The sequence below is a fragment of the Mytilus trossulus genome, chromosome 9 (assembly GCF_036588685.1).
Source record: "Mytilus trossulus isolate FHL-02 chromosome 9, PNRI_Mtr1.1.1.hap1, whole genome shotgun sequence".
Classification (NCBI taxonomy): domain Eukaryota; kingdom Metazoa; phylum Mollusca; class Bivalvia; order Mytilida; family Mytilidae; genus Mytilus; species Mytilus trossulus.
The window spans coordinates 17,494,527-17,518,914 of NC_086381.1; the positions used below are offsets into that span (position 1 = coordinate 17,494,527).

At 33.1% G+C, this 24,388-nt stretch overlaps 2 protein-coding genes across 9 annotated transcripts in view; one reads left to right on the forward strand and one right to left on the reverse strand.

The window, feature by feature from the left end:
• The window catches only part of LOC134685218 (vinculin-like), a 48,837-nt gene extending 47,530 nt beyond the window's left edge, over window positions 1-1,307 (reverse strand). For all 8 annotated transcript variants that reach the window (XM_063544736.1, XM_063544735.1, XM_063544733.1 and 5 more), the window contains exon 1: window positions 1,140-1,307. In XM_063544736.1, the coding sequence (XP_063400806.1) occupies window positions 1,140-1,196 (57 nt within the window). In that variant the 5' untranslated portion in view covers window positions 1,197-1,307. The remainder of the gene's footprint in view (window positions 1-1,139) is intronic.
• A 3,115-nt stretch (window positions 1,308-4,422) lies between these two features.
• LOC134683645 (sorting and assembly machinery component 50 homolog) lies at window positions 4,423-23,128 on the forward strand. Its single transcript, XM_063542957.1, has 14 exons — window positions 4,423-4,543; window positions 8,186-8,281; window positions 8,631-8,732; window positions 9,589-9,676; window positions 10,861-10,976; window positions 11,590-11,723; window positions 12,309-12,396; window positions 12,844-12,972; window positions 13,728-13,799; window positions 14,568-14,651; window positions 15,540-15,681; window positions 18,052-18,198; window positions 22,485-22,626; window positions 23,003-23,128. Exons 1-14 carry the CDS (start codon window positions 4,523-4,525, stop codon window positions 23,046-23,048), a joined length of 1,407 nt encoding a protein of 468 aa, XP_063399027.1. The 5' UTR covers window positions 4,423-4,522; the 3' UTR covers window positions 23,049-23,128.
• The last annotated feature ends 1,260 nt before the right edge of the window (window positions 23,129-24,388 follow it).

A 24,388-nucleotide genomic window follows, 5' to 3' on the forward strand; every position in this document is an offset into this window, starting at 1 on the left:
CAGAGGAATGGCCATTCAGAACAGAAAACATAATGTCTATAAATGGGGCATAAAACCCATTAATCATATGATCTTTGTACATTGTACAGTACTGGTCTTCTTCCACTTAACAGGACCCTGTACATTGTACATTTTTGTATGAACTTCTAAATTAAATTGTACATGTACATCAACCTTCAAAAAACAAGGATGAGTTTTCCCACATCATGAATGTGCAAATTATTAATCATTTATTATTTGATAAATGTATAAATGATGATTGATTGCTAAATTTCTTTCCATCACTTTAAAATGCTAGTTTTAGCCTAAATTTATAATTGCTATTTACATAAATAGCTTTCAACAATGTTCAAAGTTGTGTGCATTTTACCATAAATTTTCTGTTATATTATATAATGTCAGAGAAGGAACTATGACTCATTTAATTATCGTCAACTGGTGCAACTCAATCATAACAAAAAGAAAAACCCACAAGATTGGTCTATACAGTTTTGGGTTCCCAAAGTTAATGAAGACTTCTGAACAAACCAGTCGATTTAGTTTACTTTTTTTTTTATCTTTTTTTATCTCAATAAATGCATGTATCTTGTTATGAAGGGGGGATTGAAAATATTCCAAGAGGATTTGTCCAAGTGGGTCTCATTTGGGTCTATAAGGGTTATGTGGGATTAGTCTTTTTTTAGTTTGCATGACTTGTGAAAATCACAATTATTGTGGATGAAAATAGGTAATGAAGTTGGGCGGGCAACATGAAATTACAAGCGTTAAGTTATAACATAACAAGGGGATAGGGTAATCTGATAAAAACAACAAATTAAATTCCAGATCAGACCCCCATCCAACACTGGAAACAGACAGTCCAATATCCAACTGACAGCAGACAGTTGAATTATGTTAAGGATTACTATGTTACTTTATTTCACAAATCTAGTTTTTAGAAAAAAAAACATTATTAGAAGAACATTAAAAAAGAGAAAATTAATAATGTAAGTATTTGTATACAAGTATATACTTGAGAAGAAACATAAGTCCCCAAAAACCTATTGAGATCCCGGTAGCTGATTTCTCAAATAATATTTTTGCGTCTGCAACCAGATACGGACGCCTCAAATTTCAGCCGGTTATTTTCTTGTAATTACCTGTTGTGCAACTGGTTCAAGAATGCTTTCAATTGTCTTTGTGTGAAACACCGGCATTTTGCCTGTTTCACTTATTTACGCCGTTTCTCCTGTATAATTAACAATATTCTTGGTCCGATATTGATGACAAATCTGTTCTGCTCCGAAGTTGTTTCCGGAAGTCAGCAGTAAATTTTTACGGTAGTTTCGTATTCCTTTACGTGGAAAAAACCCATTTACTTTTTTTTAAGTGTGCTTTTCCACTTTAGCTTTAAATTTAAGCTTTTATGATGTCTTTTCTTTATTCTCTCAACACTATGACGAGTATTCAATGATTTAAATTCATTTCCGTAATTTGAGCCCTTGAAACAAGAGGCATTCCATAAAAGGAAAGGAGTGACCTTGATAGTGAATAATAGCCAGTTGCCTACTGTTTATTGTCTTAAATAAAAAATCTTTATTAATGAGTCACGAATTATGTAATTAAGCGTCGGGAAAATATCGACTAATTAAAAATTTATTATTAAACAACAACCGTTTATCAAAATGAAGGAGAACAGACACCTTGAATAAAAAGAGTACGTGCTAAAATATTTTAGAAGGGGGGGGGGGGAATGTACTTTATAAGGATTTTTGTTTCACATACTGGTCAAGGACGTATGTATATTTGAGTTAGGCATCTTTGCACAGGTCGTTCATTTTTTCTTCAATAATTTTATAAATTGACTTGCTTTGTGTCATATTAATTAAAGACGATATATAGAAATATCTGAGAGAAATATCAACTCTCGAACTTATACTCGCCGTGCAAAAAAAAAAACTGATAACGAGATGTTAATTGTGCGCATTTGATAAATTCCCGGTCTATTATCGCATTACCATTTTAAAATATCCTTGTTCCCTTCGATTTACCCAAATTAGAATAGTCATGATGGATAGGCAGCCACATCTCGAAAATATCTTATATTAAAATATATCAATTATATGTCTCTGAATATATCAAGTTGAGCTAGGCTGAGACTACTATACTATACTGTGTTATAGAAGTCTCAGAGCTAGGCAACTGGACCACATAGGCAGAAACATTATGTGACTGCATATGATATATATAGATATGTTTTAAAGGCCTCCTTTAGCTGTTTAGTGTTAACTGTACTTTCTGTTCGCGTTATACTTGATAGCTGTGTCATAGACAAATTTTTAATAAAAACCCGTTTTTAAAAAATCATAAAAAGCTTGGACCTGGGACAAAAACATCAGTGGCGGATCCAGAACTTTTTCTAGGGGGGGAGGGGGCTCCAGTCATGCTTCAATGATTCCCTATATAACCAACCAAATTTTCCAACGAAAGAGGGGGCACGGACCCCGATGATATTTGACCATGGCTATTTTGCCGGCTCTAGCTAAGCAGAACCAATTTTGTCAGAAAAAGATTTTCATGGTTTACAGATATGCAACTCAAAGAACCGACTTCTCTTTCAAAAGCACAATGATAACACTGTTGTTGTGAGTTCGAATTCCGTATATGAAGCCGATATGCGCTAGAATGCAGACGTTATTATTTCAATAGGTCGGATTGTCAGCTTTCCTACCCGTAAGGCCAGTCGGTGTCTCTCTACGGGCACTTCGGCTTGTTCCGTCAATATACACTGATCAACACGAAATCGTGATATCTTATTTAACTACTTGTGTAACATGTGTAATATTTGAAGTTGTTGGTGGAGTTTGCAGAATGGAGATTTCAATAGAAGTGTGCCTTTTTGATGGCTTTAATTTATATACTTTAGTCGGAGCCGGTAAAATAGTATTTTTTTCTATGTTGCCGGCACCGGCATAGAAGTCATGAATGACCGTGGTTTCTCACTTTGTTTTTTTAAAATACATAAATACATTTAGAAGCAGTTCATTATTAGTAATGGACTTCTAACCTAATACACAAACGATCTATACAAAAGTCTCTGATGAAAGAGACCATGTACACAGCTTAGTTTTCTCCTCTAGTAGTATTGTAAGCAGTTTTGTTGACACCATATTATAAAAGCACCATACCCAAATACTGGCCTATATATAAGCTACGAAAGTTGAATAACTGAAAAAAAGGAAAAAGATAGCTTTAAATTGTACCATGCACGGTGATGCACCTCACGAGTCCATTTCAGACATCCATAACGATAGGTTTATAAACAGTAACACACCACAAAAACCGATGTATTACAAGGTAAAGAGACACAGATTTGAAGCTAGGGCATTTACAAAATGTGTTACTTTAAAAAAAAAAATACATGTACTAACGTAAAAGCTAAAAGCAAATGCAAAATGTCACTGACTTTTTATTAAAATCATGCAGTTGGAATCATTCTTCCTTAATAAATCTTTAAGTATTATCTATAGTTGTGATAAAATCTAGAAAAAAGTTTTAACAAGCATGCGACCTATTGTAATTGTTAATACAGAAAAAAATTATGGTGACTCAAAACTTCACCGCAAACATGCGCCGATTGAATCAAATACAAAAATATTCATTAGGTAAGATGGAACCAATAGATCGTCACCACCAAGAAAAGAATACTAACCGTTGAATAGGAATGACAAGTTGTCTCGTTTATCATTATTTCAGTTTTGATATGGAAATTTCCATGTAATACTATATGTATTCTTGATTTATTAAGACTGAGTTCTCTGTTTGATACAAATTATTTGTATATTTAGAAAAAAATATCATCATGGCAACGAGAACACAATAGTCATTTTCTAACGATATCTGATTGTATTGTTGCAGTTATGGAATCAATATGTTTCAAATTATGAAAATATATTCTGTACTATGCAATGACTTGTATGATACCCCTGGCTGACGGTAGACATGACCATGCTCAATGAGGCAATTCTAATTGGTCTAAATAGGTGTTTAAGACGCCTTGTGATCTATGGAGCCAGTTTCGGTGCTGGGATAAGATTTTACCGTGAATAATAATTATTCATTAAAATATCAAAATTTGAGAAACTTTGTGCATAAAAAGGGTAGCATTTCCTGCTTTTTGCATGAAACCTGCGTTTGATTTTGACGAAAATTCCCACCTATTGCCCCTCCCCCTTTTCTCATGTACTATATGTACTATAATCTGAAACATTAGTCGGGACTTTTATAAAAAAAATATTATTTAATTAAACATAATCACAAAACACGGAAATATATAGGGGATCCACACCAAAACGCATGTGTTGGCAACTTGCGAATCTGAGTTCAAAATACAAGCTGATTTTTAAAAGTGCACCCTGCGAGTTTGTTCTCTTCCCTCCCGAGAACGACCAAGAATTTAGTATTACTATTGATATTTCCGGTTGGAATGCCGGTTTGACTTTCACAGAATTTTTGACGTCTGTTTACAACATAGCGTGCTTTCATGGGAACAGTTCACGCAAAAGTAACAACAATATTCTCCCTCAAGAAAGGATAAGGTCCATTGGCATGAAAAAATTTCGTTCCGTGACTGACGAACAATTAAAAAAAAAGGGGGGGGGGGGGGTGTCACTTAATCTTACTAATTAACTTATTTTCAATGACAGTATCTCATTTGTAGCAGAACAGTGCAAAATCAATTGACTATGAGTAGTGTTTCGTCCATGTGTCGATGTGAGCATGTGCCTGAATAAGTTATATTATCTAGGACTGCCATCATATGATCATCATATGGATTTGGCAGCTATCAGGGGCGGATTTAGGCAGGGGCGTGGCGGGCGTGCGCCCCCTTAAAATTTGCAAAGCATGGGTTGTCTTCAACTCTTTTAAGTATCACACAAGACCATTCCATCTATTTAACACTCAAAGTATATAAAACAGTCAGTTTAACAGGATGAGCGTGATTACAAATCAACTTACCTACGATTTATTTAAGTATATAAAACAGTCAGTTTAACAGGATAAGCATGATTACAAATCAACTTACCTACGATTTATTTAAGTTCTATAAATATTATATATTTCAATGGCAGGTGTCAAATGCGGAGTTGCGTATTATGACAAATATAATGTTTGGCTTTATATAGATATAGGAAGATGTGGTGTGAGTGCCAATGAGACAACTCTCCATCCAAATAACAATTTAAAAATTAAACCATTATAGGTTAAAGTACGGCCTTCAACACGGAGCCTTGGCTCACACCGAACAACAAGCTATAAAGGGCCCCAAAATTACTAGTGTAAAACCATTCAAACGGGAAAACCAAAGGTCTAATCTATATAAACAAAACGAGAAACGAGAAACATGTATATATTACATAAACAAACGACAACTACTGTACATCAGATTCCTGACTTAGGACAGGTGCAAACATTTGCAGCGGGATTAAACGTTTTAATGGATCCAAACTTTTCCCTTTTTCTGAAACAATAGCATAACATCACAACAAAGAAAAACATACGATAAAATATCAATTGGGCCAAAAAAAAATATATGTCTGTTTCCTGCTTCCAAGTCAAATAAATCAGGGTCGGTAGGTCGGGATTTTTTTTTTTTTTTTTTTTTTTTTTTTTTTTTAATTTTTGCACTCCCTGTCAGATTTGCAGTCAGTTAAATGTCATGTCTGGTTAGGGTCCTGTACCCCAAAATGATTTAATCTCTTTAAAGAAGCTTTAATTGAATAATCCTCGCAGTGTTGACATTTTTTAAACCTTAGTTGTAGCACATTTGTGCTGGGAGCAGCCATTTTGATTGTTTGGGCATAGTAAGATACGGATCTGGACCAGACAAGAAACGATTTTTTTCCGGAATTGAATAAAAAGATCTAGGGTCGGCGGGTTTGAGTCAGGGTCGGTCGGGAAACAGGAAACATACATATATTTTTTTTTGGCCTTGGTAGACTTAACTCAATCAAAAAACGTATGATTACACAATGAAACTTATAACTATTTTGATCTGAGTGTCACTGATGAGTCTTATGTAGACATATTGACGATGTGCAAAACAAAAGTTTTTTTTGTGGTGTCCCTGTATTTCTTTATGTTACAACTACCTGCACCTTAATTGTCTTTCAAAGTTTAGGAAAGATATTACCCGATATTGCTATATAGACAATTTTACAAGTGGTGCCCAGTGTCTTGGTTGTAGATTGGTTTGCATAGGAACACACATGATCTTCAGCTGTTGTTTTTTGGGCTGCAGCTTTATAACTGTAGCTTAATAAACTCATATGTGCAATATGAATTCCTTAGTGAGTTTTAGGAGATAGTTGTAGATTTTTCCAATTAGTAGGAGACCTTGCCATCACTATTCGGAGGTTCTTTGAGGACCAGGGACATATTGTTTTACCTCTGTCTGTCCATCCGCCAGTCAGTCACTTGAGGAACCAATAAGACTTATACAAATCTAATAAAATCGTTATTGTTTCCCCCCTGAAGATATTCGATTGATTAATATGAATGCAACACAAGTATTCCCAGCAACCATTGACATAACACCGCTATATTTTTCATATGGAGGGTCAGCTTGTGTATTCCGGACTGAGTTCTGTCTCTATCCTTATTGTTTTCAGTCCCTTTTGATGGGAAATATATGGGGGTAGTCTCAATGAATGGAACCTAAAAGATTTCTTGTAAAATATGGCGATTGTAAGTTGTTGTTAGGGGAGGATTTATGCGGTTTCAGCTTGAAACTTTAATTTCTCCCTTGTTTTACCACACAATAATTCGAGATATCTACATGTACATTGCACCCTCTTTAGAAAAATAATTCAATAATTTTACCTCACTCCGCTCGGCAAATATAAAAACTTTGCTCCCCCCTAACTTGAAATCCTGGATCCGCCCCTAGCTATACAGTCTTTTCACTCAATATTTACTGCTACTATCCAACCGCATACTATGGGTGCACATACTTTTTTGAAACAATCATATGATGATGGGCTTATGGACCTTGTGACAATATGGGCTTTGTCTTTTTAACATTAGTTTTGGGTTTGGGAACTAGCTCATGAATAAACTTAAGTCTTATGTTCACAACATTTTAAAGCCAGAGAGAAAATAAACAAAAAGGTGTTTCTGGACATCACTTGTACATATTCTATATAATAAACATATTAAACTGAATGACACATACACCATGTACACTGTATATTGTATATATAATACATATGTATCTAAATATATAGCAATGATTGAATCTGTCCTGTAGACTAATGACTGCACTCAGTGTGCACTGACCTCCAAAAAGATTTCATCAGGAAAATTACCAACTTTTTTTATAAATGTGTACTCAAAATTTAAGGCCACCTCATTATATGGCAAAAAGGAATGTTATAATTGGTTTAAGTTGAATGATATGGTACATGTTTTAAAGAGGAAAGTTTTGCCTGGGTAAACATACCAGACCAAGGTTGCTTCTTAAATCTTATATGCTTGATATGTCAAAATAAAAACATTGAAAAAAATTATGTTAAAAAGTGCCCCTCTGCCCTTAGATTCTAGCTAAAATATATATAAAAAAGAAGATGTGGCATGATTGCCATTGAGACATATCTTCAGAAAAGACCAAATGACACAGAAATTAACAACTATAGGTCACTGTATGGCCTTCAATAATGAGCAAATCCCCTTCTAGATAGTCAGCTGTATACATGTAAGGCCCCAAAATGACAAATGTAAAACCATTCAAAAGAGAAAAATATTAAATGGACCAATTTATGTTCAAAATAATGAATGAAAACAAATATGTAAAACAGCAACAAAAGAAAACTACTGAATTACAGGCCTAAGACTAAGGACAGGCACATTCAGAATGTGGCAGGGTTAAACATGTTAGCTGGTGCCAAACCCTTCCCTTACTTCAGACTGTGGTGTAACAGTACAACATAAGAACAAACTATGAAAATCAGTTGATAAAGGTTTAACTCATCAAATGGATACAAATAGCAATACATCTAAGATCATTCAATAGAGAACTACATATATATTACTGGAAGTAACTTGATCATAATTTATATTCAAGTTACTACTAATAATAATTAATGAAACTGGAAAGAATATATGGTTCGTTTAACTAAGAGTTAAGTTATTTTCTGTATTATTTCAGGCTCCTGAGACCACAATGGAATCACACAGAACACAGTTTGAGGGAACATCAAATGACACAGATCCAAATTTTAAATTTGACATCAGAACAGTGCCAGTAAGGTTTTTTTTATGTCACAATGAAGGTTCAATCATTCCTTTCAGCATGTATGCTATGGACCTATTTCTTTATTTTGGTACCATTTTGAATATTTGGAAAAATCTTAAAAGACTTAAAGTTGAAAATGAAAGATTTCGAATGAAAAATCCCAAAGAAAAAAAATATATGGATAAAATAGTTAAAACTTTAGAAAAATATTAGATATTTAAATGTATGAGAAGAAAATTAAAAACTTTTTGCTCTCAGGTACTTGAAGAAAAAAAATTGGATAAAACAGTTAAAAACTATAGAAAAATTTTAGATATAAAAATGTATGAGAAGAAAATTAAAAACTTTTTGCTTTCAGGTAAAGGTTGACAGAGTTGTAATTGATGGAGTAGGGAAAACCAAAAATGATATCCTTGAAAAGACACTTAAGCCAGTTCTGTCAGCAACAAACTTCAAAGAGGTAGTGTATCAAACAACTTGGTCTTTATAGTTATGCTTGACTATCAAAATGTTTAAATTTGGTAAAATGTATTTGAGAGATTTATATCAGACTTGTTTATAAAATTCCTACTTCTAAAGTTATTATCAAGATGAAATTGCTATTATTCTATAATTATTAAAGTCATAAGAAACCTCAAATCAAAAAAAATAATGCATATGTTTTTTATAACTCAATCATAGTCAATGGATAGTTTTCATTATAAAACTTATGTACATATACTTTTTTCTGAAGAAAATTCTTTAATTTATTCATATTTAGAAGAAGTTTACTTGATTTTAATTGCTTGCTTCCAGCAACCAATTCCCCCGACATATTTTCCGTATGCAAAGTGACCTCAGTGTAACCCATCTCGTAAAAATCCGTTGATCACAATACGCATGGATGTTCTTAAAATAAACTATTATCTGAATTCACATGTTGAACACATGCTCTCTTTCCATGCTTTTTTGTTTATTTTTTGTCGATTGTTGACAAACAGGTGACCATCGTTAAACTTCGGCTTCAAAACACGAACTTTAATTACCTGCCATATTTTCACAACAACACTGACTGATTGAAAAAAAAATTGACGATTATACGAAATTTACACGAAAAAAATGATAAATTCGTGCACAGAAGACTAAGTTTATGATGTTTGTATGCATTGGTTCAAGAATTGGAAGAACATAATTTTTCACCGGTCACTCGTTTCTTATGACTTTAACAAATTTATTTTGTACTTGTGTACCATGTAAAACTTCTCTAGAATTAAGTTATGTCCTAGGTCATATAGCATGTATAGAGTTTAATATATTTAAAATAGTTTTCATTGCAGATGGTTGAAAAAAGTACACAGGCCAAAATATTATTGGAAAAATTAGAATTGTTTAAAAAAGTTGATATTCTAATAGACACAAGTAAAGGTTAGTATTATGACTGCAAATGCAATTTGACCAACTCTTATATATCTGAACATCAACCCAACAATGTTGGATCTGTAAATTTTTTGTTCATACATGTTTTACAGCTGATTTCATCGAGTGTGTAGCTTAAGGTAAAATCTTTGGTTAGCTTGCTTGCTAGCTGAACCATGATGTCATTATTAGGTTAGGTAAACTACCCTCCTTTAAGAATAGACTAGTCCAATAGATAACCAATCGATCTGTCTTGAGGATTAGGCTACTTGGAAAGGAGGAAAGTATACCTTACCTAGTAATGACTTCACGGTTCAGCTTACAAGCAAGCAGTTACCTTTATCTACACACTCAATGAAATTGGCTGTGAACAGTTCATTTATTTATGGGTTGATTTTTGTGCTCAACTTTTATATCTTTTACATTAAACAATTATCAAAGATTTAATTGTCATTGAGATTCTTATTGGTGGATTCAAAAAGAAAATTGCTATGTTCTGTGAACAGATTTGCCCTGCAATCATCAGATGCCTTTTGAACATACATATCATACTTTATTAAAACTATATACTGGTTGCAAAAGGTATAAAGTAAGAGTAGTATTAGGATCTGACTCTGTCTCCATAGCTATTGAGCCATGTTAAAGATTAATGTAATTAATACCACACTATTTGTTCTTCTGCAGCATATAAACAACACATATAGATAGATATGTCTGAAATCTAAGAATTCAAACATAAAAAAATATTCAATATTTGATTGAAATTCACCTGAATTCATATATGCACATAGTGCATTAGTAAATTAACCATGTTGTTCAATGACAAGTTAAATATATTTTGATATTTTAATTTTTGGATTAGTTATTCCAAGGATTTGTATAGTACTATACAAATCATTGGTTAGTTATCCATTTTTTTACAATGACCATGAATTTTTTTTTGGAAATAATTAATGTAGAAAATACGAGGAACTACATTTTTTTTTAACATTCTTAATTTGTTTTGATGAAAAGTTGAAGACAATGTCTATACAATACCCATCACTATATGATGTCAGAGATGTGAAATTATTGTATTTTACTATACTGAAAAATAGCAATATTTCATTGCATCATTCATATTTTTGTTTGATATGTTATAATAAGTAAATTGTACAAGTTGAAAAAATTTGAGATAATGTTTTATTTTTCAGGAAAAAATGCATCTAGCAATGGATATGAAGTGCAATATCATGTGGAGGAAAGGAAATATCCTATTTTAAATGTAAAAATGGAATTAGGAGCACATTCAGCTAATGAAAGTGATGTGGTAAGATAAAATGTCTCTGGCTTGTTTTCTTATAAAAATTATTTAGATACTGTAAACTTATTTTCACAGATAGTTTATTTCACGTTAGTTTTGTAGTCCATTTCACGGCTTTTAAAATTCATGATTTTCTTATTTATTTGATGTAGATTAATAAAGATTTACTTATTCGCAATGTCTTATATTCACATTATTTTTCTCCTTGCGAAAGGCATGAAAATAAATCGCTCATGAATATAAGTTGGTTTATTGTATGCTGGAAGTGAAATGTCTGTAATCAGGTAATGTCACATAGGTTCTATTAAACTTATTTGTTCCCCAAATGACGTTTAGAGGGGGCATAAAACCCATTTGTCTGTCAGTCCTCTCACTGGTAGCATTCTTCTTAGATTTTTATCAAATTTATATCAGAGAGTTTTATAAACAATGGTTAAACATGTATGAAAATCAGTGCCAATGAACTATTTTCAAAAGAGGTACACCCCTTGGAAATATTTATTATTTACAAAATTGAATGATTAGCACTCTCAACCAGTCCATAAAACGTTTGTGCCAAAAACATTTACATGGATTTGGTATGTCCTGATAAGTTATTAAAAGATACATATCATTATAGGTGGTAAGAATGAAATACCCCAATATGTTTGGTCGTGGTGAATCATGTACTCTGGATTACAGCAGAGTTTTCAAAGATGATGGAGGATATGGTTTTCAGTTTTCAAAACCCATCAATGGGGATCCTGATATAAGGTAAATATTTTAATTTTGCAAGAAAGGAACTGAAATACAATTTACACTATACATGTATGATAGAAAAACAAAGGATATGGGGTATCCATTCATTACACAAAATTTGTACATGCACAGCAAAAACATGCAAAAAGCCAAGGAACAGTGCTGGTGTTACTGTTCTTCATCTCAAAGTCACAATGAAGCACACAACATTGAGCCCAACCACTAAACACACAACAATTTTTTGGTTTGAAATTCCAACATGTTACTGCAGTCTAATTTATTTTTGTAGATACATGTACCAATATTCATGGATGCCGGAGGAAAATATTAAATTTTATGGTATTGCCAAAGTCTGCATACCAGTACAAGCAAATATTAAAAGAATTGTAATTCATTATACATTAAAAAAAAATTCTTTCAAAAAATTAAAATCCACAAATTTAAGAACCAAGAACATGCAACTTTTGCTCAAACCATAAAAATTGATACCCAGTGGCCATTCATAAAATATGGAATTCGAGGTAAAAATCATTATATGTGAAGTAAGAGAGACATATGAGTTCCAATAAAAATACTTATATTATATTTGATTATTTTTAGAATTGGTGCTAATGTATATAAAGGCTATGCAGAATTTCCATGGAGTAGTTTTAAAGAAATCAGCCGAGGAACTGCCTTACATTTAATGGTAAATTAATCTCTATTGCTGTTATACATGTATGTCATTACAAAATGTTGTAACGTATATTGACGGATAGAACTTTTTCAAATGTACCGAAAAGAAAAGTTTAGAAAAGGTTGAAAAAAAATGTACACACAACACCTAATTAATTTGTCAGTACATGTAATGATATACAACTACATGTATTTACCAAAATACTATTAAAAAGTCAAAACACATTCTTCGATGTGATCTTTCATTATAAATGACTCACTGATATTGTGCAAAAAAATCGATATATGATAAATGTTTAAATGAGAAAAAAACATAAGGTAAGCAAGAATAAAAAAGACAGACGATACCTGCTGTCCTCGACACTGAACCTTGTATCTTGTTCTAAATCAAACAAGTTGTAAATGAACATTTCAGACATGGCAAAAAATAAAAAATATGTTTTTATAATTTATATTACAGTTTCCCACTATATTAGGTTCACACTGTTTAAAGTGGGAAGGAGTGTGGAGAGAGATGAGAGCTCTCAACAGAAACACATCATTTGCAGTCCGAGAGCAAGCAGGACATACATTAAAGTCAAGTATACAGGTATTTTTGTTTATGTTTTTTAAAATTATTGGTATCTTAAGTACCAATGCTGACAAATGATTCCTTATAGGAGTTTTAGCCCTAAACAAACAATTTTTTACCATTTTTTTTGTGATTTGGTTATTACATTTAAATGATTTAAACCTGTAGCAAAAATGAGAAATTGTAAATTGAAAAAATGACCAGCAGGACAAGATCTTGCTATGATTTCATATGGTTGGATTGTAAACTGGAACAGCATTTGTTAATTTAAGTCATGAACATATGGTATTTAGTTGCGTTAAAATGTAAACATCTTGATACTGTAAATTCAGAAATTATTGCGTTCATTTATTATTGCGATTTTTCATTTTGGACTTAAATGCGATTTTAATTTTTATGATTTTGAGGATTTTGAGAATAATCCTGTTAAATTCATATAAAATATTTCAAAATGCGAGTTTAAATTATTGCTTTACAACTCAGTCGTATTTTTCGCAATAATAAAAACATCACATTAATTTTTGAATTTACAGTATATAGCTATAGTCTGTAAGCAGTTTCAGAAGCATTTCAATGAATATACTCCAGTGCTTCCAACACATATTTGTCAAACATTTTTTTTCTTTCAAGAAATTCAGTACATAATAACTTGAACCAAACTTTCTGTAAATTCTGCCTCATCTCCCAGTAGTTGCCTGTCCATTGGTAAAGAAATTGTTTGCATAACGAAAAGACATTTAAAAGAGATGACTATGTTTGGTTTATTGTTTCAGCATGTATTAATGAGAGATAGAAGAGATGATAAGATATTACCTACCAAAGGATATCTAGTCAAGTTAACACAGGTAACAAATTATTTCTCTTAATATAGTAGTTATCCATCAGTTAAACATACATAGGTCTGTTCTATGGTCTGGTTGTTGTCTCTTTAACACATTCCCTGTTTCCATTCTCAATTTCATAGGTAGGTAGGTATTTCTTTTGGCAAAAATTATCCCCTTTTTTCGTCTATTTATATGAATCACAATTTATGACCAAAAACATTACAGATCAGTCTCATATCCAATTAATAGAAAATTGAATAAAACTTACCTTTAACCTGATGATAATTTTGCTGTTATTATTCAAGGGTTCTCTAGTTATAGAAATTAACCCCAAGAAACTGACTTTCAATAAGTCTTATATGAATAGCAGTAGTTTTTTTTCGATTAGGATATTTCATTATCACACAGGAAGCTTAATACTGCAATTTATGACATAGTTACATCTATCACAAAGTTAGAAACATTTGCAGTTTGTATAAAGTAATCTTTTTTGACAAACTTGCATTCATTGGCATTGTGCACAAAATTGTCTCTTAAAAGAATTGTACTGCTCTTGAATTTGCAGGGTACAACTATCGTGGATCAGTTTTTATCAAAGATCAAATTACATTTCTGACTGATGATTTATGGACTATATACTTGAGCAGTACCTAGTTTTAATGCCTAACTGATGTGATGACAACAGAAAATTATAAGTGGTATAAGAGGTTGTACATGGCGATTTCTTAAAAAAAAATATTTTATTTTTATTGTGGTTATGTGCTTTGGTTTACATTTTCTCAATTTCAGGAGTATGCTGGTCTCGGTGGAAATGTAGAATTTGTCAAGAACGATGTTGAACTTCAGTATAATTTACCTTTAGTGTTCGATTCAGTAAGTAAATATACATGTGTTTTCATTCTCCAGTAGGAATATTCATATTGTATGTAGAAAACCTAACTTTTTGGCCTTAGTTTCATTCAATGATCATATTTATACTACTTTATACTTTAAGTATAGCACTTTTTATTAAGTTTTAAAGATTTTTGAAAATATTATTACTTAGATTATTAGAGTATATTTTATTCTCTCCATCAAAATAGCAGCACTATACTGCAATATAATGTCAATTATACATAACTATAACTGTACATTGCAGGAAATCAATGATGCACAACTTTTGACTTTTAGACACATATATGAATAATTTATGTTGAATTAAAAATTTTGCTCATAACATGAATCATTGTAATGGACAAGTCTATTAAAATGAATGTGGCAGTGAAATTTTTGATATGTCCTTTAAAGTATGAACCTTATGATACTTATTGCTACCTCACCATATAAAATATGGCGATGTGGTATGATTGCTAATGAGATAACTATCCACAAAAGTTCAAATGAAGAGGATCTCAGCAATTATAGGAAAATGTAGGGCCTTTAATAATGAGAAAAACCTACACTGTATAGTCCGTTATAAAAGACCCTGAGATGAAAATATGAATCAACTTACTTGAGAAAAATAACAGCCTAATTTATAATAAAACAATTTAGGAAAAATAAATATGACAGACATGAACCAAGTACAACCATTGAACTACAGGCCAAGATATGGGACAGGCACATTAAGAATTTGGAGGGATTTAACATGTTTGTGAGGTCTCAACCCTCCCTTTCACTTGGGACAGTGGTGTAACAGCACAACATACTTTCTTCAAATTTTAAAGCACAGAAGATAGAGTTCGTTTTAGTATTTATTCATGAAGACATTTTCTATTACAGATAATACAGTTATCTTTAGCCGGTGGAATTTTAACAAAAATAGATCAAAACAAAGACATCAAAATCAACGATAGATACTTTCTTGGAGGTCCTCTGACACTGAGAGGCTTCACAGTAAATGGTGTTGGTCCCCATTCAGATGGTAGGTTTTATATATTGATTTTATTAATTTAATGTTTAAGGTGGTATGGGTGTCTTCCTGTGATTGTAAAAAACAGAGAACCAAAGGTCCAGATTTTCTATCAAGTTAGCAAAATTTGATGCAGGAATGAAGATTTTAAATGTTCATTTAAAAGAACCAATTTATAAGAATATGACTTATAATAATTAAATATCTTTGCAAATGTTGATTATTTTTGGTTGCTTTTAATTTTTTTTAAATTGGCATTTTAAGGGGAAGTAACTCTGAAACAGTATATTTCCGAAGGAATCAACATAGAATTTTCCTATCTTGTATTTTAACTAGAAAAACGTATGGTGACCCTATTTTTTCTTTTGATATTCTCAAAGCATTGTCTGAAAGCTATCTTTTCCTTAAGTATTTAACAATTCTATCATTTTCTTTAGTTTCTAATAACAAAATGGTGTTTTTCTCTGTATAATCCATACAAAATGTGTCATTTTGTCATGTCCTGTAGCTTGAGAAAATGCGCAGTGACCTATCATTTTTATTAGCTCACGGGGCGAAGGGCCAAGTGAGCTTTTCTCATCACTTGGCGTCTGGCGTTAACTTTTACAAAAATATTCTCCTCTGAAACTACTGGGTCAAATTTAACCAAACTTGGCCACAATCATCATTGATGTATCTAGTTTAATCCAACCAAGATGGCCGCCATGGCTAAAAATAGAACATAAAGGTAAAATGCAGTTTTTGGCTTATAACTCAAAACCAAAGCATTTAGAGCAAATCTGACAAGGGTTAAATTGTTTATCAGGTCAAGATCTATCTGCCCTGAAATTTTCAGATGAATCAAACAACCTATTGTTGGGTTGCTGCCCCTAAATTGGTAATTTTAAAGAAATTTTACTGTTTTTGGTTATTATCTTGAAGATTATTATAGATGGAGATAAACTGTAAACAGCAATAATGTTCAGCAAAGTAAGATTTAAAAATAAGTCAACTTATGGTCAGTTGACCCCTTTAGGAGTTATTGCCCTTTATAGGCAATTTTTAACCATTTTTCATAAATCTCCTTGATCTTGTACAAAAATCTTCTCCTCTGAAACTACTGAGCCAAATAAATCCAAACATAGCCAGAATCATTATTAGGCTATCTATTTCAAAAATTGTGTTATGTGACCGGGCAAACCAACCAAGATGGCGGCTACGCTAAAAATAGAACATAGGGGTAAAATGCAGTTTTTGGCTTATAACTCAAAAACCAAAGCATTTAGAGCAAATCTGACAAGGGGTAAAATTGTTTATCTGGTGAAGATCTATCTGCCCTGAAATTTTTAGATGAATCGGACAACTCGTTGTTAGGTTGCTGCCCCTGAATTGGTAATTTTAAGGAAATTTTGCTGTTTTGGGTTATTATCTTGAATATTATTATAGATAGAGATAAACTGTAAACAGCAATAATGTACAGCAATTTAAGACTCAAAAATAAGTCAAAATGACCAAAATGGTCAATTGACCCCCTAAGAAGTTATTGTCCTTTATAATCAATTTTTAAAAATTTTCATAAAATTTGTAAATTTTTACTAACATTTTCCACTGAAACTACACGGACAAGTTCATAATAGATAGAGATAATTGTAAGCAGCAAGAATGTTCAGTAAAGGAAGATGTACAAACACATCACAATCACCTAAACACAATTTTGTCATGAACTGTCTGCTTCCTTTGTTTAATTCACATATGCCAAGGTGAGCGACACAGGCTCTTTAGAGCCTCTAGTTATATTTTTCAACATATACCAATAGATACTACGTTTTGGCAAAGTATGAACAAATTCTATCATTTTTATTTTAGACTCCCATACCACCTTAATAGTAACTTTGTTATTCTTACTCTTTATTTCTGATTGATAACTAGTTGTTTTGCCTTGAGTTAACAGTAAATGACTTTATAATATTATACATAATATATTTATATGGAAAAATGCAAAACATCGTGATCAGAGATAAAAGTTAGATGTGATTTCAAAATTGCTTTACTTGAAAGCAACCAACTCTGTCACTTTGGTTTTGTATTAATCTTGGAGAGAAAAAAATAACATAATATTATTAATGTCTAGGTTGTTTAGACTGACGTTCAAATTAAATCCTAAACAGTTATAAGAAATAAATGGTTGAATCTCTGTAGTTTTGATAGTAATTCTTTTTAATGCTAAAGAAAAACTACAATCTATAAACCTAATGCATTTGAAAATCTTTTCTTGTTTTACCTTCATCAGGATAGTTTAAGGCCAATTATTTGAAAGCCAAAGATTTTAAAAATTAAAGTAGCTTTAAAATCTAACTGTGTTCCAGCTTTATTATTATCTCCTAAATAATTTGTATATTTCAGGTAATGCCTTAGGAGCTGATGCCTACTGGTTAAGTGGTCTACATCTATATACACCTTTACCATTCAGACCAGGAAAAGGAGGATTTGGGGAAATGTTTAGGTCTCACTTTTTTGTCACAGCAGGCAACTTGGGGAATGTAAATCTAAGTAAGTAACTTTGTTCAAATCAGATTGATTTGTTTTTTGTAAATATAAAATGTGGTATAAATGTCAATGAAACAAAATCTCCAGCAGAGACTGAATGGGATAGATGTAAGCCACAATTGGGCACCGCATAGCCTTCAACATTAACAAGTTATTGGGCACCCCATGGCCTTTAACATTGACAAGTTATTGGGCACCGCATGACCTTCAACATTGACAAGTTATTGGGCACCGCATGGCCTTCAACATTGACAAGTTATTGGGCACCGCATGGCCTTCAACATTGACAAGTTATTGGGCACTGCATGGCCTTTGACATTGACAAGTTATTGGGCACTGCATGACCTTCAACATTGACCAGTTATTAGGCACTGCATGGCCTTCAACATTGACAAGTTATTGGGCACCGCATGACCTTCAACATTGACCAGTTATTAGGCACTGCATGGCCTTCAACATTGACCAGTTATTGGGCACCGCATGACCTTCAACATTGACAAGTTATTGGGCACCACATGGCCTTCAACATTGACAAGTTATTAGGCACCGCATGGCCTTCAACATTGACCAGTTATTGGGCACCGCATGACCTTCAACATTGACAAGTTATTGGGCACCGCATGACCTTCAACATTGACAAGTTATTGGGCACCGCATGGCCTTCAACATTGACAAGTTAGTGGGCACTGCATGGCCTTCAACATTGACAAGTTATTGGGCACCGCATGGCCTTCAACATTGACAAGTTATTGGGCACTGCATGGCCTTCAAAATTGACAAGTTATTGGGCACCGCATGGCCTTCAACATTGACCAGTTATTGGGCACCGCATGGCCTTCAACATTGACAAGTTATTGGGCACCGCATGGCCTTCAACATTGACAAGTTATTGGGCACTGCATGGCCTTTGACATTGACAAGTTATTGGGCACTACATGGCCTTCAACATTGACAAGTTATTGGGCACTGCATGGCCTTTAACATTGACAAGTTATTGGGCACTGCATGGCCTTCAACATTGACAAGTTATTGGGCACCCCATGGCCTTTAACATTGACAAGTTATTGGGCACCGCATGGCCTTCAACATTGACAAGTTAGTGGGCACCGCATGGCCTTCAACATTGACAAGTTATTGGGCACCGCATGGCCTTCAACATTGACAAGTTATTGGGCACCGCATGACCTTCAACATTGACAAGTTATTGGGCACCGCATGGCCTTCAACATTGACAAGTTATTGGGCACTGCATGGCCTTTGACATTGACAAGTTATTGGGCACCGCATGGCCTTCAACATTGACAAGTTATTGGGCACCGCATGGCCTTCCTCATTGACAAGTTATTGGGCACCGCATGGCCTTCAACATTGACAAGTTATTGGGCACTGCATGGCCTTTAACATTGACAAGTTATTGGGCACCGCATGGCCTTCAACATTGACAAGTTATTGGGCACCGCATGGCCATCAACATTGACAAGTTATTGGGCACCGCATGGCCTTCAACATTGACAAGTTATTGGGCACTGCATGGCCTTTGACATTGACAAGTTATTGGGCACTACATAGCCTTCAACATTGACAAGTTATTGGGCACTGCATGGCCTTTAACATTGACAAGTTATTGGGCACTGCATGGCCTTCAACATTGACAAGTTATTGGGCACCGCATGGCCTTCAACATTGACAAGTTATTGGGCACGGCATGGCCTTCAACATTGACAAGTTATTGGGCACCGCATGGCCTTCATATTGGGCACTGCATGGCCTTCAACATTCACAAGTTATTGGGCACCGCATGGCCTTCAACATTTACAAGTTATTGGGCACCGCATGGCCTTTAACATTGACAAGTTATTGGGCATCACATGACCTTCAACATTGACAAGTTATTGGGCACCGCATGGCCTTTAACATTGACAAGTTATTGGGCACCGCATGGCCTTCAACATTGACAAGTTATTGGGCACCGCATGGCCTTCAACATTGACAAGTTATTGGGCACCGCATGGCCTTCAACATTGACAAGTTATTGGGCACATTATGGCCTTCAACATTTACAAGTTATTGGGCACCGCATGGCCTTCAACATTGACAAGTTATTGGGCACCGCATGACCTTCAACATTGACAAGTTATTGGGCACCGCATGGCCTTCAACATTGACAAGTTATTGGGCACCGCATGGCCTTCAACATTGACAAGTTATTGGGCACCGCATGACCTTCAACATTGACAAGTTATTGGGCATCACATGGCCTTCAACATTGACAAGTTATTGGGCACGGCATGGCCTTCAACATTGACAAGTTACAGTATACTGTGGACTCATTTATTTTTATGAATATCAATTTTTGTGGATATAGAAAAATTTGCATGTTCGTGGAGGTTTAATTTTGTGGTTTTGTTGAGGTCAGCATACAAGCCTTTACAAAATATGTTATTCGTTGATCGTTGAATTTCGTGGTTCACTGGCATCCACAAAATCCATGAAAATTGGTATCCAACAAATTATAATGAATTCACAGAAGTAAGATTACTAAGATATAATAGGCCCTGACATGAAAAACAATTCAAATGAGAAAACTAACATTCTGACTTATGTACAAAACAATAAACAAAAAACATATATGATAGACAGCAACTAATGACAACCACTGAATTACAGGCTTTTGACTTGGGACAGGCACATACAGAATGGATTGGGTTAAACATGTTTGAGAATGCTCAATCCCCCCTCCCCTAAGTGATTGACTTGTTAGATCAACAAAAAGCAGAAAAAGACAACTATCAAAAAGACTAAAGACGCGAAGTACACACAGTTACAAAAAGCCAATGACACCTAATACATAAATCATATTTCCCAGATCATAAGATACTGTAGCAGGGCAGATAATAAACTCATCCAAAATGATAACATTGTTTTTATCAACATTGCTAATATTTTGTCTCCAAGTCTCCAAATTTCCTAGAATGAAAACACCGACATTATTAGAAGAAAACTATCATCAAAGTTTTCTTGGCCAATGGATAAAGGAATGTTTTTTCATTTGATTTGCAGCTTGATAATGTTGAGTTGTAAGTGTAAGGAATTTTTTACCTATACCATGCAACCCCTTCTAATTTTACAACACTCTTTCTAGCTGATTTTTTTTGTAAATTTTTCTTGGCTTTAATGGAAGCAGTGATATTCTAATTGGTCTGAAGCTTGGTAATGTTGAGTTCCAGTGTGTAGTTTTCAAGGTCATTTTCATCAGTCATGTATCAGACTAAAGTACATTTGCTTCTTCAACTGCATGCAATGACGCATGTCTAGACCGGATCTTGTTTTCTTTTGAAATCAATTAAGTTGAGATTGTTTTTTTATCATTGCAAGAAGAAATTAATATTAAATTTTCTTCTGCATGCATATGAAAAAGACTGTCTGTGGCCTTCAGTTACCTATAATTCCATGATTTCACCTTAATTCTATCTTAAATTTGAAACTTCCTCAAAAGACTTGTTCAGTAACTTCAATATAAACTGAAGAAGACTTTACCAAAACTGGCTGAAAATATCACTTTCCATTTAAAAGTATTGTTATTTTTTGGCAAAGTAAATATGAAAATGTGTGCTTTTACCTCAAACAGGCCTTAGTCATAAAAAATATCACAAAAAGTCATTAAGGTATATTTTTCTTTGCATATACATTTCTTTTGTTTTGCTATTTTGCCTATGACTTTGTTAATGTTTATTTTGACAACAATTGCTTCTAAAAAAATATTTTCTGGGGATAACTTGCTATCTTAAGCGAGAATAATGGTATGAAAAATTATCACGAAAAAAGATTAAAAAAAGAGACCCCAAAAAATAGCAATAAAATTTAGTATTGAAATAAATAGTTAAATTGATATGTGAAAGGGAAAACCTTTTAAAATAAGCACTTGTACAGTTAAAGACAATGTACTAGCTATTATCTTGGCTGCAAAACAATTGGAATGCCATCTGTAATTGCACTGTTGTAGATATGAATTTGATATAAATAAAAAACATTTGTTGATGTGTAATGAATTACTGCATTTATACATTTAATTTCTGTTACACCTTAAAACAGTATGAAGAAAATCAATTAAAAAAAATTATGAAATTACTTGAATCTGTAGAAATCTTTAGTATACACTGATATTCAAGGAATATTTTTTTGTTGACTGTAGTCTATATCAGTACAATTTATAAAATATTCTCGGATAATAGAGAAAGGGTTAAACATTGGTAAACTATTAAAGTTTATTTATGTTTTCTAATTTTCAGTGGAAACTGCCAAAGAAAATTTTAAAAATCTCACAGAAACATTTCGTTTATCATATGGACTTGGTGTTGTGTTGCGATTAGGTGGAATAGCGAGATTAGAAATAAATTATGTGATACCAGTGCGGTCTCAAATTGGAGATAAGTAAGTATATAATTTCTTGATATTTTTACTTTGTTTCAAATTTATTACAACTTACTTAGTTCTTCTTTAGTAGGTGCAAAAAGAATTAATTTTGACCTCCAAACATTGCTAAAATTAAAAACTAAGTGCACGACCAAAGGATAGCTCTCTGTTTTCATTTTAAAATGTAATTACATGTATATGAACAAAGAAAAGAAATATAGGTTATATGACAATGAGACAGAAACCCAAAAGATATTTAAGTTAATAAACAGTATATGTATCTTAGTGAAAACCTCCTTTTCACTGAAAATGATTTATATGAATAAAATGAGAGGTAGGCTGCAATTAGATAATTTCAGCATACAATTAAGCATGTTTTTATTTTATTTTTCAGTGTTGACAGAGGTTTCCAGTACGGAATTGGAATTTCATTTTTATAACAGATTTAAAAACAGTGCTTATGAAATAAGCCTTATATATCATGTTAAATCTCTCATTTTTAAACATTTGTTACAATCAATTTGTTTTGTGTTTTCATATATTTTAAGTCATATAAATAAGATGTGGTATGAGTATAATGAGACAACTCTCCACCCAAGTCACAATGTATGAAAATTAAACAGTTTTTGGTCAAAGTACGGCCTTCACCACAAAGCCTTGGGTCACATCTAATAGCAAGCTAGAAAGGTCCCAAAAAAGTGTAATTCAATTCAAACAGAAAAAAAACCCAGTCTAATCAACCGGGTATACAAAAATTGAGAAACAAGAAACATACTTAAAAACAACAACCACTGAACAACAGGCTTCTAACTTAGTGCAGCAGGTTTAAACATTTTAAACATGTAATATTTTAAATCTGGTGTCTATTTATCCAAATTGTCAAATGAAACAAATGAACTGCCTTGGTGGTAACATGGTAGTGTGTTGGCCTTGAGTGTGGGTCTGCTAATGTGGGATGTCTTGAGATTGATGCTCAGCCAACCCAAAGATTTAAAAATTGGAACTTGCTGACTCGCTACTAAGCATGCAGAATTTATGAGTAAGAGCAAAGTCTTACTTACTTACTTACTTGTTGTCAGGAATGCCATTGGCATGCAAGGTAGCAACAAAGGTTCTCCTTTTCTGTCTGGTTTGGCCATCTTTTCTACTGTTCTCTATGTGTTATTCATAGTCTTCACGTCTCCTTCTGCATGACATGTATTGTCAAAATGCGCATCTGGTGCAAGAAAATTGGTACCGTTAATTTTATTACGTGTCCATCTGTTTTTTTGTCTTCCCAGTTTATACACCTTCCTTCTAAGAGTCTTAATGTCATGTTGTTTTGTTCTAGTGTTCATGCTCAATCCATTTCCAAAGCCTCTTTATTAATATTGCAAAGACTAGTCCGGTTAATGTGTGTTGGTAGGGTTACATGTCTTCCCACAAACTGTAACAAGCATATTGAAAATCTTGCACAGGGTGTTGATCTATTAGTGTACAAGGCTGGGTTCATATTCAAATCACATTAAAGTGATCTTATTACATTTTCCACTCAATGTTAAACAGAAAATGATATGTCATTGATATTTTCCACTATAATTGTCTTCCATGGTACAATATTAGATACTTAAATGGTTTTCCCTACACTTGAATTCAAGCTTTAGCCAATAAAATAATATTTGAAATATTCAGACAACTCTTAGTGGACTTAAACAAACATAAGAGTGAACAAGCATAAATGCTAGCGTGCTTTACTTATGATTGAAATTATGTTAAAAGACTGTAGTATGAAGGTTATTCT